The 16,031-nt window shown below is 41.9% G+C and overlaps 2 protein-coding genes across 7 annotated transcripts in view; one reads left to right on the top strand and one right to left on the bottom strand.

Annotated features, from left to right (window-relative positions):
* Positions 1 to 485: 485 nt before the first annotated feature.
* Positions 486 to 3,733, bottom strand: LOC119736054. Of its 3 annotated transcripts, none has more exons than XR_005272263.1 (3): positions 2,793 to 3,733; positions 2,393 to 2,529; positions 486 to 1,379 (listed from the first exon to the last, which is right to left on the bottom strand). XR_005272263.1 is itself a non-coding variant. In XM_038210058.1 (3 exons), exons 1-3 carry the CDS (start codon positions 3,543 to 3,545, stop codon positions 1,092 to 1,094), a joined length of 507 nt encoding a protein of 168 aa, XP_038065986.1. In that variant the 5' UTR covers positions 3,546 to 3,733; the 3' UTR covers positions 486 to 1,091. The 3 variants fall into 3 exon arrangements, 1 of the variants encoding a protein (XP_038065986.1); XR_005272264.1 differs by having other exon boundaries at positions 3,584 to 3,733; XM_038210058.1 differs by having other exon boundaries at positions 3,464 to 3,733.
* A 1,169-nt stretch (positions 3,734 to 4,902) lies between these two features.
* The window catches only part of LOC119736224 (fibropellin-1-like), a 29,596-nt gene continuing 18,467 nt past the window's right edge, over positions 4,903 to 16,031 (top strand). For 2 of the 4 annotated variants that reach the window (XM_038210261.1, XM_038210262.1), the window contains exons 1-5: positions 4,909 to 5,099; positions 7,240 to 7,306; positions 8,414 to 8,545; positions 10,853 to 10,942; positions 15,018 to 15,254. In XM_038210261.1, coding sequence (XP_038066189.1) covers positions 5,022 to 5,099; positions 7,240 to 7,306; positions 8,414 to 8,545; positions 10,853 to 10,942; positions 15,018 to 15,254 — 604 coding nt within the window. In that variant the 5' untranslated portion in view covers positions 4,909 to 5,021. Of the gene's footprint in view, positions 5,100 to 7,239; positions 7,307 to 8,413; positions 8,546 to 10,852; positions 10,943 to 15,017; positions 15,255 to 16,031 lie in introns of all 4 variants that reach the window. The other 2 variants (XM_038210259.1, XM_038210260.1) reach the window with 2 other exon arrangements.

Raw genomic sequence — 16,031 nt, 5'->3', positions numbered from 1 at the left:
ACATTTGCAATGTGTGTGAACTATTTTCTTGGTTCATCTGGGGTCACTTTGTGGTGGCCATAACCACTTTAGGGGCGGATCAAGGGTGAAAAGAAGGGGGGGGATAAATTAATTTCAGCACAGCTTTAACATTTTGTATATGCAAATGTACAGGGTGCCCTGTATTTTAATGGTGGCATGTAACATAAGCAACATTACAACAGTAGTATTTTGGTCATTTCTTAAATTATTGCAAGCAATGAACACCCTTGGAAGATCAAAAACTGTACACAATGGGCCTTGATGTTGTGCACTAATCCCTGGCTGTGGCTGCCTTTTATTCTCTGAAAGTACATGCTGAAGATTTATTATATGACCCTATTTATGACTCCCTGGCCCTGTCCCCATCACAGCCCAGCTTCTTTAGTACTAGCTGGGCTAATTACTGTCTCCAAAGATTCCATTGTAAAACACCTATCTTCCATCCCCCACCCACCCACCCCCCCCCCATAAAATAACAACAGAAATAAACTCTCTGTACAGACTGGCTTCTGAATTATTAACCAAACTTGTGCTGTATAGTCATCACTCTGGCATTGAGAGTTAGTGTGACCACATGCATTCTGTCACATGCTCACACAGGGGAAAAACAATCTCAATTTTGCAAAACCAGCTATTTCTGCAGCAGTTTCAGTATGGGTCGATTGGGACGAGCAGTGTACAAAAGGAAGAAAAGCTGGTTCCAGAATGGCCATAAACTATTCCCTGCAAAGTGTAAATCCCCAATCAGTCATTTTCAGATGAACTCACCAACAGTGTACACAAGGCCAACACAACAGCAGATGCAACTTGCTGTTGAAAGAGATGAGCGGGGGTTCATCTGTACCACGCCCAATGCAGTGCCGACAAGGAAAGTCATGCTGCTTCGACCAAACGCTGCTGAAACTACTCCCCTTGACAAACTCCAACTCAAGAAGGAAGCAGTACCACAGCCCCTCTGTAGAAGAGAACTCCAGCACCAGAGCCCAGCTGATCAGTCAGATGGAGGGAAGCGAGCAGCCTACCGGTTCGTCGACATCAATTCTGCAGTCGACTTGGGAGCGCAGGCTATCCTAGATCACCAACGCACACATCCTGATTGCAGCGGCCGGCCCACATTGATGCCAGATGCTGAGGAGCGACGAGGTTTGGCTGTGTCCGAGGTACTGTCCTGCCAAAAGTGTGGGTTCTGCACTGACAAGACAAAACTGTTCACCGAAATTCCACAGACGGGGAGAGGACGACGGACTGCCACTCCCAACATGGCGTTCCAGGTTGGTCTTTACAACACCGGCATTGCAGCTGCTGGGGCTAGGCGGCTGTTGTCTGCAATGGACACAACTGTTCCCTCGATAAGTAGCCTGCAAAGTACATCAAACAAATGTGGTGAAATTATCACCACAGAAAATGAAACGGACATGTGCAACAAGAGAAAAATCGTGAAAGACATTCATGAACTGCAGGGTTACGAGAGACACAGCGCAATTGCAGTGGAAACTGACAGACAATATAATAATCCCCTTCGAAACTGTCGCAAGAAAACACCCTTCGTCGCAGCCACCCAGACAAGAGATGTTGTCGTTGAAAATGTGACAACCAGCAAGTATGTTGTCATGTACCACCAGGAGAACAAACTTTGCAAAAAATGTGACATTGACGGAGCGAGGGATCACAAGCACGCAGGGAAATGCACGGCCACTCGTCCACCGAACTTCAATATGGGAGATGAGCGCAACGGGGGCATTCAGTGCGCCCAAAAACTTTTAAACTGTAAAGAACCTTTGTTTGTAAATAGGGTGACAACAGATGCCGACGGTTGTCTGGCACGGGGTATGAGATCATATATGCAAAGTAAGGTGGCAGGTATGGAAACTGAACATTCGTTAGATCCGCCTCATTTAAACCGATCACTCTGTGCGGCCATAAGTCGTGCAAAATTCAGTAAAGAGATGTTTCCAGGCAAAAATAAAAGAGCAAAGAAAAACATTCAAGATCGATTTGCCGATGACGTCAGCCACAGGGCACAGGCCGAGGCTGCTGCTATACTGAAAAAAAGCGGTGGGAACTCTTCCCAAATGACGACCATGGCTAGAAATGCAGCAAGTGCCATTGTTCAATGTTACATGGGGAATCACGGCCTTTGCAAAAAGTGGTCCCAAATTTGTATGGGTGGTAAATATCGGTTTCCATACCTGCCAGTCGATGCCCGTGGCAAACTGAAATTAGCAACTTGTGATGAACAGACTCTCATCAAACTCTTAGGCAAACGACTTGGCCAAGAAGCCCTTGAAAAAACTAAATATGGCACCAGTACTCAAAAAGCAGAATCAATGAACCATGCCTTTGCAGTAACCAACCCTAAGGCCACACTAACCTTCTCAAGAAATGGTTCTTGTCGAGACCATAGCGCAGTGCACTTGGTGAATAACAGACACGCCAATTCAATAGTCAAAAAGTGCGCAGCTGCTGGTTGCCCAGTAACTGCAGGCTCCCCAGCTGCAAAAGCCCTTGCTGAAATGGATAAGAAACAAAAACAGTATGTTAAACGTGCTAAAGGTCAGGAGTACAAAACACGCAGAGCACAATTGCGTTCTCAAAGATTCCAGCTGTATTATGCCACACGGCCACTGTATAAACGTGGCCAACTGGATCCTAAGCCAGACGATGGTTTGAAAAATGTCTGCCACATCATCCAATCTGAACACAATTACTGCAAACGTTTTTAAATTATGTTTTTGGAATGTAACTGACAAATTTATTGTTCATTACGATACCTTAAAGCAGGCACTCCCGGTACCCATCGTGCCCTTGGCACTGCTTGAGTCGTTTGCAGACTTTTCTGCTATTATTTACAGCCCTAGGTTCAAGGGACAAATGCTCGAAACAAACGCACAATGAATTCTGGCACAGGTGACTTACATCCCACTCCCGTGGCAAATTTACATTTCCGGTGTGTGCCATGTAAGCCGCCCTGTGCACAGACTTCAGAGTGCGTTTGTTCGAGCCTGGCATTTTCATTGAAATGATGCCATAGGATTTTTTTATGCATCCCCGCCAAAGCCGGCATCCTTTTGAAGGCTGAAATCTGCTCTTTTTTGCAATCGCCCATTTAATTCTGGCGCACCACGACTCCATGTCGGCCATTTTGTCTCAGTGTTTTTCAGGAGCCCAGAAATCCATTGGCTAAAAGTTTTTTACCTTGGATGTGAATGTCCACCCTTCACCATCCATTTTATTACAAGTCAAAATTTGATTTGTACAAGCTCAAACAAGTACAAACAATATTATTCACTTATTTTTGTCTGAATAAAGAAAGAACTGTGCCTTCTCTGTGTTCGATTTCAATAATAACCAATTAAAATACCCCGAAATGGAAACAAAATAAGAACATGCACAGACTGGGGTGAATGACTCATTGTTTACATTTTTTTAACGGTTCACTTACATGTAAATGCTAACTTCCACAGTGTGTTTTGAATAAAAACCTGAAAAATCAAAGATACAGAGTGTAAAATGTTTGTTTTCATATTTATTTTAACTCAATTTAAGCTTATTTTGTACTTACAGCAATAAAAAGCACACGTTGAAATCCCCCGTCATAACAACATGGCCGCCACCACTCAGGATCTATAGGGTGCGCGCCTGCAAATAAATTCCCATAGACACTAGTGCTAAATGTCCATACTTCAAAATTCATTTAAAAATACTCAGAACTCTCACAGGTATTCAAGCTGCACAGAAAAATGATGATCAACATGTCATCTTTCATTTTCTTTTCAATTTTGGGTGGGTTGACCATTGACTTTTTGAGATATTCTCACCCAAATAAGAACACCCCTAAAACGAATGATGTTTCCCGAACTGGAAAAGTAGCCATTTTGAAAAAGAATCCCTCCACAACATGGCTAAATAGCGCCACTTTCGGGCCAGATTGCATCCAAAATGCTCAGAATTGGAAGCTCCAAGTCCAGGCCAGAGGTTCAGTGCCACATGTCTTCAATTCCCCAATTCCATGGTTCTCAGAACTCTCTAATATAGAATATTTTGAGGGTATAACTTTTATTTATGAGCTCGGCGGACGGATTTTTGGTCTATTTACAGGCGTGCACCCCGATGCAGCCCAGTATAAAACGAGTCCTGTTTATTACGTCACGATCTACTATGTTTTGTTTGCTGCCCCCAACGACGACTTTTACACAGATTGCACGTTCGGGTCGAAACAGGACCTGAAAAACAGCTCTCAAAAAGTACCTTTGGTACTCATGTCATGACAGACACGATAGTCGTTTTCATTTCATCACACCTTTAATAGGCTACATACCCGAAAAATGACGGAAATGTCTTCCAGCATTCCACAACCTCTTTAACCAATCAGATTCACGAAGGAAGTTACATGATTGCCATCATGTGACTGGTCATCATGTGACAGATAATCATGTGACCGATTATAGGACGAAATCGGGTATGTGTGAAATAGGTAATGAAAAACCCGTACCGGTGATGGGGTGATCCGGTGAACCGGTGAAACGGGGAATTAAGGTGCGGCGTGCATACAAAACCGGCAAGCCATCAAGGTTTTTTCTTCGAACTCCCGTTATCGTCCGAGGCCAATGCGATGATACACAATTGTAGGCTAATCGCGAAGGTATGAAAAAAAAAATATATTGTGCAACTGTTATTCAAATGTTGGTTTCATTAATACATCTCCGTTCGTGCGTATAGCCATTGTATATTCTGCTATTAGGTAGTTTTATGGGGGGGGGGGGGGTTATTCACCAAAGCTTGTAGGTACGGGTGCGGCGCTGGTACATCGCTGCCGAGAGGTTGCCCTTCATCGGTAGCGAGTGATATAGATCTCAGGTCGTTATACTCCGACGGCTACCCACAGTCCTGAAGGCTTCAAACTACATAATATAGAGCAGGAGCTTGAACTGGTGATACGATAAAAAAAAAATTGTGGAGTGATTTTTTTTTTCGTTTCGATTTCCAGAGTTGGTGGGGCCATGGTGGGTCTTATACTGCTAACGCTGGCCGTGTGCCACGGTGTGTCTGCGTACACTTTACAGGAACCTGATACGAAGGTAGGATTTGGCGTAACGGACTTGAGTGATTTAATCCACAATTTCTTTTATTCAAGAGGTTGCAGAGCGGGTTTTGACCAGTAAAAAATGTTAACTAATGACCTCTAAGTTAAAAGTTTCATGCCAGGACAGCACTGACACCCCGTGCACAAAACCTATGAGGCTATTTACTGAAAACTTACAGCAAATGTCCATGTATGGAATTCGTCCCGTTCAAAGCTGTATTGAAGGCTATCGTGATATTTCTAACTACACGTATAGGAATGATACTGCATTGCCATACTGCGATATACTGGGACCTTGAGTCTTGTACTGTCGACCTGCTTCTGTATTGCATGCATTTGCACTGGAAGTCCCAGACAGATCAGATCCAAAGTATTTCAATTGCGAAATTTGAGATCGAAATGCAAAATTCAAAGAAGACAGTTTTTTCTCGTTCATTGAATCAGGGATTGCGAGGATTACTGTATAGGATTGAGTACAATGCAGGCGCGGTTCTAGAACCAATATTTTTGGGGGGCTAGCACGGTGGATCCAGAATTTTTTTCAGGGAGGCGTGCTGAAATGTAGACCGCTTATTTTTTCCAGACACTTAGGCCTCCGAAAATCAATAGGTGGGGGGGGGGGGGGGGGGGGGGGCTCATGCCATATTTTCAATGGGGAGCGCCAATAAAATCCTAAAACCTTCACACTATATTAACTAATGCACCCCTTGTCACGGCTATTTCTTCTTTAGGGGGAGACCGTTCGCATGTCAACACAATCCTTCTTTTTGCTAATGCAAGTTTTACGGAATTTATTTTGAGGGGGCTAGACAAATTTTTTTTTTGGGGGGGCTACAGCCACCCTAGCCCCCCCGTAGAACCGCGCCTGGTACAATGCTAAACTAGCACGTGTCCAACGTTTTATAAGAACGGACCAGTGTCCAAAGACGGACCATTGTGTTGGTTTTATTTATGGAAATAGAGATTGCCTACGAGTTCCATTTCTTTGGAATCATTACTCAATTTCAACTGTTATACACTTTTTTTCTACTCTAAGGTATGAAGGCAAAAGACCACAAGGATTCCATGGAAAGGCCGTGCTTTTTTTAAACCCACAATCCTGAAGTACAAAACATTTGAGCTCACCCTTTTTTTGAAATCAAAATTCAGAATTTGCTGAAGAAAAAGGCCCTCAAGTTTCGCACCTCGGAAAACATTGTGTGGTGGAAAATTATGGGTCATTTTTTTATTATTAAATATGGGGTCCAATTTATTTTCTGTCCATGTTGCATCTGACATCTATGAGTTTATAATTTTGATGCACTCCTCATGCAGTGACTATGAACAGCAAACTACCTATTGATTATAATTTAACTCCATTGAAGTCATGCTTAATGTTACTTGAATAACAACTTACAAAGGTAACTAGAACTAGTAGCTAAAAAAATGAATCAGATTTTCACAATAAATGTTCAGAATGACTGATATAGATTGCCAAAGCAGACTAGTGACGACGCGCATAACCGGAAAACATGGAAAAATGGGACTGAATATAGTGGAAACAAGTTCATAGGCTTAGTACAAAACAATTTGTAGAAAATATGTCGAACACGTCTAGTTCTACAGAAATGAAAAGGGTTTGACTATAGTCTCTAAGCAAGTTAAGAATGTTCTTTTCATTTAAGAATCATGCAACCTGATTCAAAGGGTCATCTTTTCAAAGGACATTGGAAATGCGCATACTAGTCTTACTGCTCAAATTTATATCAAATGAGTTCACTCTCTGAAGCAACAATTTATAAGAAAATGTGACTATCAGACTGTTATTTTATCCTATAATTAAATACAAAATATCATTTAAAGATCTCATTATATATCTAAGTTCTTAGTACGTTTTCCGGAGATCCCGCAACTTTTTTCAACACCTTATGGTTTTCTCCACTTGACAAGTTTGCTTTTTGGAGAAGCCCACCGCTGAATCTCATCTGTTTATTCAAATCATTGACTTAACCTTTAGTATCCAAATTTGATTAAGTGGAAATAAACACGAATGCATTAAAAAGGTGTAACAAGCTGGTTAGGCGGTGACTATGTAAAATGCGTTTGTCAGTTGTACCAGAACATAATGTTTGGTTCGATTCTCACACTTTTTTCAGCTTGATGAATTATTGTATCGAGACTTGGGATTCCTGGATCGCATGCTAATAGAGGAGAGATCGGAAGGTGAGTCTTATTAAGGAATACAGGTCTGTATGGTCTGCCGTCTCAGTTTAAAACAATTCAGACTCTATTTTCTTATATGAACAAGAACCGGTAGTGAGGAGTCTCTGATGTAAACCGGGAGATAGGTGGAGTATAATTAACAGTTTGAGCACAACAGGTTTGATGGTACTATTACAGGACATTGTCCATCGACTAAAGTACTTGCAAATTGTCGTGGTTTTGCCCCGAAAATGCACGATATTTGTCACAATTGGATCAAACCACCCGTACACACAACCCCTTTACACACTTAGGCCACGCCCACAAGTTGGGCGGAAAATATAACTATTAAAATGCTAGAATGTTTTATTTTATGGTTAAGTTCATTTTAAAGCATGGAAAAAGAAGGAAAATAAATGTTTAATAGGCCTACAGTTTTTATTCCTTGCACCCACCTTTTTTTTTGAAAACCAAGCTCCGCCCCCAAATCGGCAAGACTAAAGGTGGGTCTGCCTGGTAAAGTGCTTCTCCGCAATAGACCGTCTCCCGGCCCCTGCTAAAGATAAGGGGACCGGTAAACAGTGCCCATCTTTCGATCAACAAAACTCACGATCATCAAGAGACTCACGCTTGCTTTACCACAAAAATACACAAAGTCAGCAGTGTCTCCATTAAGGCAACCTCCAAGCGTTCCAACTGCATAGGTTGTAAACATTGAACAGCAATATTTCTCTCTTTATCGATGTTTGCCAGAGATAATGTCAAATTCCGAAGCTTATTACCTGCAAAATTGCACACTCGTGGCATGGCCTATTGCCATTTTTGCATCAGACTGGCTCAGCGCGCGCAAACGTTACCGTTGTGATTTTGATATCACGAGGCGAGGCGGGTTCCAGACCCTCGTACGTCATATGCATATAGTTACCAAACATTACCCGGAATTCCGGGCAATGTATGGAAGCGTCACCGCTTAGTACCAGACCCCATTTTAGAAGTCCAAATGAGAATGGGGTCAGAGAACCAGACTACCTCCGCAACTCTTTCTTTCTTACCGTTGAAGGTGGTACTAGTGCACGGAGCCGTCGGACACGACCTTTAATAATATTTTTTTCCCCACAAAAAATACAGCCGAGACTAGTAAGATGAACCTTGTTGGGAAACCAGTGAAGCAATCTTCACAGTACGGTAGCGCCAAACCTCAAAGAGCCATTGACGGGGTGCTGAACTCAAATTGGGCAGGAAAGTCATGCTCATCGACAAGTAAGTAAAATAAGGGGGGTTGGGGTACCGGTGTTTTGCGTCATGTTTAGCTGCTTTCCCCTCTCTATACCCAAAACTACTCAATACAAACTACCCCCACCCGAAAAGAAAAACCAAACAAACCACTAAAACAAAAACATAAAGTTAAAACCAGAACATACGGCTTTTCTGCATGATGATTTTTTTTCATGAGTTTATGTTTTTTGTCGATGCGCAGTCATGTAAAGTGATACATTCTGTGTACGAACACATTTCAAAGTGCATTTTGCCAAATTTTGCTAGTAACAATGTCATCTTGACGTCAGTTTGAATTTTGCATTATACTAGTAATACTATCTTCCTACACACCAAGTTTGATGTCGATTGGACTTACCTTAGGCGAGCCATCAGATAACAGACCGTTCGGGTACCGGGTCCGGTATGCTAATTTCTTTCACCCCAATCGGTACGAAGCCAGAAGCCACCCGGTCACTGAAGCGTGACAGCCCAATAGGTCCAAACTGGCAATTCAGGGTTTCACAATAGGCAACATAAATTGAAGTCTGGCCATTGTTGGAGGATTATTCGGCCCACTGGGATTACCAGCGGCAACTTCTATGAAGCTCATCACAGTCATTGTTGCCTACTGGAGGATTAGCACGTTGCAAATTGGTTCCTTTGTGATGAGCCAGAGCCATGGTGCAGAAGCCTGGTGGAGTTAATCCAGGCCGAAAGGTCCCAATCCCTTCAACATACTGGGCGGGCTCAACCCCGAACGGTCCGGGGAGGGATTCTAATTTGAGGGCTCGCCTTATGTGTTTATAATTCGTAACAAATTTGTAACAATTTTATGCAAATATGTTTGAGCTCACAAACCTATTACAAAATAAATTTGAATTTTGTCATGTTTGTGAAATATGGCAATAATCTTCAAAACTTGGAAAATCTATTAAAAATACAAGATAACCTCATCGTGACGTCGTACTACATCCCTGTCTATGAACATACACAGTTTCAACGCAATCGGACTTGTAGTTCTTTAGATAGAGGACTTTTGAAAATTGCACCTTTATAATGACGTCACATGACGCCACCTATGCACACATGCAATGTGCAATTTTCTATGTGAATAAAGACATTGATCTGAACAAAATACTATTGTGATGAAAATAAAATCACCCCAAAATAAAATTCTTTAAATAAAACAATGACGTCATCGTGACGTAAACTTGGACTGTTCATAATAATAACATCGTCTAACATTCCACCAAGTTTCATGACAAATTAACAGTCCGATATTTTTGTGTTAAATATATCCACATTTTTGACTGGGGAAGGGTGGCGAAAGTCGCATGTTGATGACGTCATAATGACGTAATCATAATCAACACAAAAACTAATTAGGCTTTTCCACAGAAGTTGCGGAAAGGCCGAATACATCTAAACACATTTTTGCCTATTAGAAATACTTAAAATGTCATACTTTACAGGGTAAAGAGTAAAAAAAAACGAAACCCAAATACTCTGCATGTAGCACTTTCAAATTCTAGGATGTGAAAGGTCGATTCATAAGCTTTTTTGCAGTACAAGAATCATCTACATCACTGATGTACTTTTCAAGTAACGGAATTCTAAACACAACAAATGTTTTAAGGTTCTGTCCACGGATTACTCAAAAGGTGAGCGTTCTTTCTTTGAAAACAACTTGGGCGATTCACAATGCAGTGCGCCACCAAGAGTTTGCCACAGAGAGTTCGTTTTTCAAGTTTACGGTCGACAAAACATGGGCCCATTTGAACGAGTGTCTGTAGAAAACTTGAGCTCACTTTTTTTATAGATTGGGGCATAGTACGTTCTGCCGCCTTACAAAATAACTCCATATTGATAAAACGAAAGAAACGGGCAAACAGATACTCGAATCATACGCTGACGAACTTTCTGGCCGGAAAAACTAACAATTTCAAATGTCCCGCGCTGTGAATTTGTCGACCATCTCCCACAATGCACTGGGAAAAATGAACTCTCTGTTGCAAACTCTTGGTGGCGCACTGCATTGTGAATCGTCCGAATTCACACACATCCCTTTGTGATTTCTTTTCGTTTTGCTGAAAGAACATTAAAACGGTGGCTGTGTTTAAAATTCCGTAATTTGAAAAGTACATGAGCGATTTGAGTGATTCTTGTACTAAAAAACAGCTGATAAATTAGGTTTTCATATTCTAGATTTCGAAAATGCTGCATGCAGTACTTCAGTTAAACAATGGACCCATCATTTGAGTTTCGTTTTTTTTTTTACTCGCCCTGTGTTCTGTTTGGTTTTGCCTTCAGAGTTTCAGAGGAATCCGTATTGGCAAGTTGACCTCCAAACGGAACACTGCATCAGCAAGGTCACCGTGCTTAACAGAAGGGACTGCTGTCGTGAGTTCATGGTTTCCTAATCCACAGTATGTTAACCCTTTTTTCTTCGACTGATGATATGAATTTAATGTAGATTACTTGAACTACATTTTGAAGACAATTTTTTTTCCATTTTCAGGCTCTCTTTTGTCCTGGAACCTGAATGGGATGCTTGGGTTATTGGGGCCAGATTGTTGGCAGGGGGGGGGGGGGGGAGAGGAGAGGTAGGGGTGGATGACGCACTGCAGTAAACCTTTTAATTGTATAATTTACTTTGGAGAGTCGGAAGTTGGAGATTTAGTTGTGGTGTGTTTAGCCACATCAACTGCCCCTTTGGATCCGTCCAAGAAATCATCTTAACCCTCCTTTTGAAATGTTCTGGTGTAAAACCAGGAGTTCAAACCAGCCTAGAAAAGCTCCATGCTATTTATTGGCCCAATTATGAACAACACGTAGAACTTTTTTCTTTGTGGTGCGAAGCTGTTCTGTGAGTAATAGGGAGTAAAAGTGTTTGTTTTCATTTGTCTTCACTCCTCACCCTTGGCTTTTCCCCTGTTGCAAACCCCAGATCCGCTAATGACCCCGTAATGGCCTAAGAGTTTTACGAGCTACAGTACATAACAACTGCTGGAGTATGACCTTTCTGTGCATTTAACTGACACGATGCTTCAGCCCTTTACCAGCCGGTCCATCAGTGTATTACATGTACCCCGAGTGTCATACTGACAGAATTTACATGTAGTCATCCCCTACAGGCGCGTACGCAGGGGGGGGGGGGGATGTTTTAGCTGTTAAACACCCCCCTTTGCCATGTAAAAATATGGAGGGAAAAGACAGTTATGTGACCGAGCGCGGAACAATTACAAATTATGTGCATGTTCTCAACTTTAAGCTTTGAATACAGAAGACACTTTATAAGAGCAAGAGTATATAGGCCTATATGTATTTGAAACAAATGAAACAAAATATCCCCTCATAATTTAAAAAACTTCTGCTAAAAAAAACAGGGGAAAGTGGCCAGGAAACGCTTCAGATTGCACCACAGAGCATCTACGATCCAAAATTTCCCGGGGCCCTTAAGCGGGCCCCGGACCCCACGCCATAAGTCCTCCTGCCAAATTAATCCCGGAACATACCGTTATTTCGTTTTACTGTTTTGGATTTCCTCAAAAACAAGTAAACGAACCATTGACCGTTTTCTCGTTTACAGTTTTGTAAAACGGTCAAACGGTATTAAGTCACACACACAAAATACTTTTTGTTGTTGTTTTTAATTGTAGAAAGCGTTAAACGGTTAGTTGCTTTATTTTTAGAGTGTTGTTTTACAAAATCATGACAATGACAAAACGGTCAATAGTCTTGCCGACCATTTTTTTGATTTAAGGTTCGGCAATTAAGCAATGCACAGGAATGTTAATTAATGCGTCCTTGGGATCGAGTCATTGCCTGGGCCCCGCTCCTTACATTTCGTTCTCACGACAAAATTTGCGAATTGCCTATTGAAGAGCCGCGTCGACTTGAGCCCCAGTTTCCTTCAAAATGTCTGCAACTTCATCAAACGTCTTATTACCATCCTGTTTCCATTGTGAAAAGTAATGTCCTCCCTTGAAGTTTTCCAGCGCCATTTTGCTTGGAACTCTTTAAGCCCCACCAACTTGACTGAATCGCATGAGAAAGGGGTCAGGGTCCGCGCCAGGAATCACATCACGCATTAATTATGCCGAGGTAACACTTCTTCGTGTAAAACATGGTCCCCCTCCACCCCCTTGCCCACCGCCACAAAATGCGCCACGGACTGTTAACCATGACACTGGAATAAAAAAAACAGTCTGTATTTGTGTAATCTGTAAAACAAAAATCATTGATCGTTATGCTATAATGAATTTTACTAAACTTATAAAACGGAGAAAACGTATTTATCTTAATACCGCTTGTCGTTTTAGAACACTGTTAAACGACAAAACGGTCTATGATTCGTTAACTGTTTTTGTTTTTGAGGAAATCCAAAACGGTAAAACAAAATAACGGTATGTCCCGGGATTCAAATTCCCTCTATGCTATAATTTCACCCTAGCGGTGCCCCCACCATTTTGTACCTTCAGCAGCGAATGGCTCTACAAGTGGCATAAATCCCTTTCCAAAATAGAAAATTGTGAAAAAATACGGAGATGGAACATGGTTCTCAACTTTGAGTACGTAATAAACTTTATAAAAAAAAAAAAAAAAATTAAATGGAATTTTCGATGTTTAAACGTTTTCTAAACGGTGGAAGTGGCCAGGAATCGCCTCAGATTACACACAGAGCATCTAAAATCCAATTTTTTTTCGGGGGCCCTTAAGCGGGCCCCGGACCCCACGCCGTAAGGGCTTCGCAGGTCCTGGACCCTTCATTACAATAATTCTAGGCCCCCGGCAAATGGCAGTCTGAATCCGCTCCTGTGACCAGAGCGCATATGTATCCTGTATCTGAAGTTTGGCCTTAGGGGTGGGGGCGGTTTACACAAAGATTCCAATGGATGAGAATCATGAGATCCAGGGGACGAAGCTGAGTGATTTTAGCCAATAACAAGAACAGATCCTAGCACTTCCGCAGTCCGTGTCACTTTTTTTCTTGAATTTCTTCTTTTTTTTGGTTTAAATGCTGTTGAGGGAGGGGCCCACATTGACCCCTTTACTCATATGTTCATCATACTATAAAGACACAGAACTTTTTTTCCCCCGATTTACTATGCTTTAGCTCAAAAAGATAACTGATGGTCGTGGGTTCCCGGCCCTTCGAGTTTAACCCGTTCAAATATATCCTCTTTTATTTCTGGCGCCAACACAAACTCCTGACTTTTATTTTAGCGTTAAGTTTAGCCCACTGATACTATTTTTTATTTCTGGCGCCAACACAATTTACCATCTTCATTTCTAGCGTCATAAATGACGACATCCAATTTTGAAACACCTTCCTTGAAAAAATCCTGCGTACGCCACTGATCCCCTAGCGTGAGTTTGTATAGACGACTTGCAGGCGATAATAAGCCTGGGCCTTATCCTCTCCGTTGACAAGTACCCCGTCACCGGCAAAGAAAGTACAGTTGGGGATGTCCGACCGGCGCCATCTTGCCTGACTGCGATTTTGCCGAGAAGCGCGGCCACTTTGTGTGCGAAGTACAAATTCCCTGGTGTACGTGCGTCACACACAAGGAACGGTGCGCGTCAACCAGCGAAATGTCCCGCCCATGGGTAAAAGGGCGCGCTCTTTCGTTGGCTAACGGAGCCCATAGGTTTGTCTGCTACTAGACTAGAGCATACCAACAAATTTACAAAGAACATGTAGTTGGAAAAATAATAATGAATGAGTCATTCCATAAATTTGGGGCCCACTTTTTGTCTGTCCCTGTTACATCCGACATCTATGCGTTTATAATTCTGATGTACTCATTAACGCAATCATCCTCCAAAAGTGCACCTAGGCCTTTATACCAAACACATTCTTTGAAATCACCAAGATAACAGGGACGGGTAAAGAGGTCACACTTTGAAACTTCAGATAATATAATAATCTATATACAGGGTGGTAAAAAAAAAACCAAAACACCGGAACCTCATACTTCCACTACCTTAGACTCAAAGCATTGAAGCAATGCAGGGAGAATCTTTGCAGAATAAAAAAAAAAATGAATCCAAGATCGCCCAATTCGGTTTAGTAGTTTTTTGTTAAGTTGGGGTAATTTTTGTCCCGATGAATTGCTAAAGGATTGTCGTGTAATAATATCCACATAAAAAAAGTATCCTTCCCAAAATATGCTCTGCAGCAAAAACTACTGGACGAAATCCAAATATTTTGGTATCGTAATTCTTCTAAAAGGATTCTCCATCAATTGGTACAGGTGGTTTGGGTCTCAAGGTGGTGGTAGTATGCTGTTACGTTTCATTTGGACCACCGTGTATAAGAGAGCGATTGTACTGAGCAGTCATTTTTGAGGTGTTTTTTTTAAATCTTAATTCACTAAACATTTAACAAAAGCCCACACCTCAAAGATGACAGCAGTGCCAACGATCTACTCCATTATTGTGATGACGTAGCCGCACTTTCCTCACTTTTCAGCGGCGAGGTTGCACAGCGCTCTCGTTAGAGCTGGGCCTAGTGTCGAAGTTGCCTATATCCCGGCATGCGGTACCCGCGTGACCAAGCAAGAAGCTTTCGTGAGAGGCGGTACGATCGTCAGGGAGTGTGAGCGACCGCTACGGGCACGTTACATCACCGTTGGAATATTAAGTAGTAGAGCCATGCTCACGATCTGCGAGGTGGAGGCGTATGAACTGCCGATGTTATACTGCATAGGTGAGCTTTGAAGAACGTCTCAAGTAAATAACAAGTGGTCTCAAGTAAATCACAAGTACATCTAGGTGAATGAATTGGACGAGCTTCATTGTTCTCTAAGTGGTTATTTTCAAAAAAATCATCTCACCTTTTCTGTTTCGGTTCAATACAATATTCTTGAAAGCGAGAAAGCGGGAAAACGACATACGGACGCCAATGGATGCAAACTGGAAAAGTGTGTTACTTTCTTTTCTGCATTAGAAATTCCTGAAATAAATACTCGACATTCAAGGGGGATGAATCCACAGTAAGTTTTCTCGCAAATTGATGAGCTGAATTTTTGAGCCGCCGCTATAGACACAGGTGCATTTCCCGTTGTTTAGACAGATGATCATTTGCTTACTAGAAGCGACCCAATTGCTCAAAATGCATAATTTGTTGGGGCCTCGTAAAAAGATTCCGTAAATAAAGCACAAAAAAGTGTGCCCACGGCCACCGTTGTTCCAACCGCATGATTCACATGATTTACATGTGACTGGACTTGGGATTTACATGTGACTGAAATTGTGATTTACATGTGACTGGACCTGTGATTTCTTCATAACTGTACTTGTGATTCGCCTGTGACTGGACTTGTGATTTACTTGTGACTGGATTTGTGATTTACTTGAGACTGGACTTGTGATTTACCTGTGACTGGACTTGTGATTTACTTGTGACTAAACTTGTGATTTTCTTGTGACTGAACTTGTGATTTTCTTGAGACTTTACGTGTGGTGGACTTGTGATGTATTTGTG

This window comes from Patiria miniata, unplaced genomic scaffold (assembly GCF_015706575.1).
Source record: "Patiria miniata isolate m_02_andy unplaced genomic scaffold, ASM1570657v1 HiC_scaffold_29, whole genome shotgun sequence".
Taxonomy (NCBI): domain Eukaryota; kingdom Metazoa; phylum Echinodermata; class Asteroidea; order Valvatida; family Asterinidae; genus Patiria; species Patiria miniata.
The sequence above is the reverse complement of the archived record's forward strand: the minus strand, read 5'-3'. Positions and strand labels throughout refer to the sequence as shown.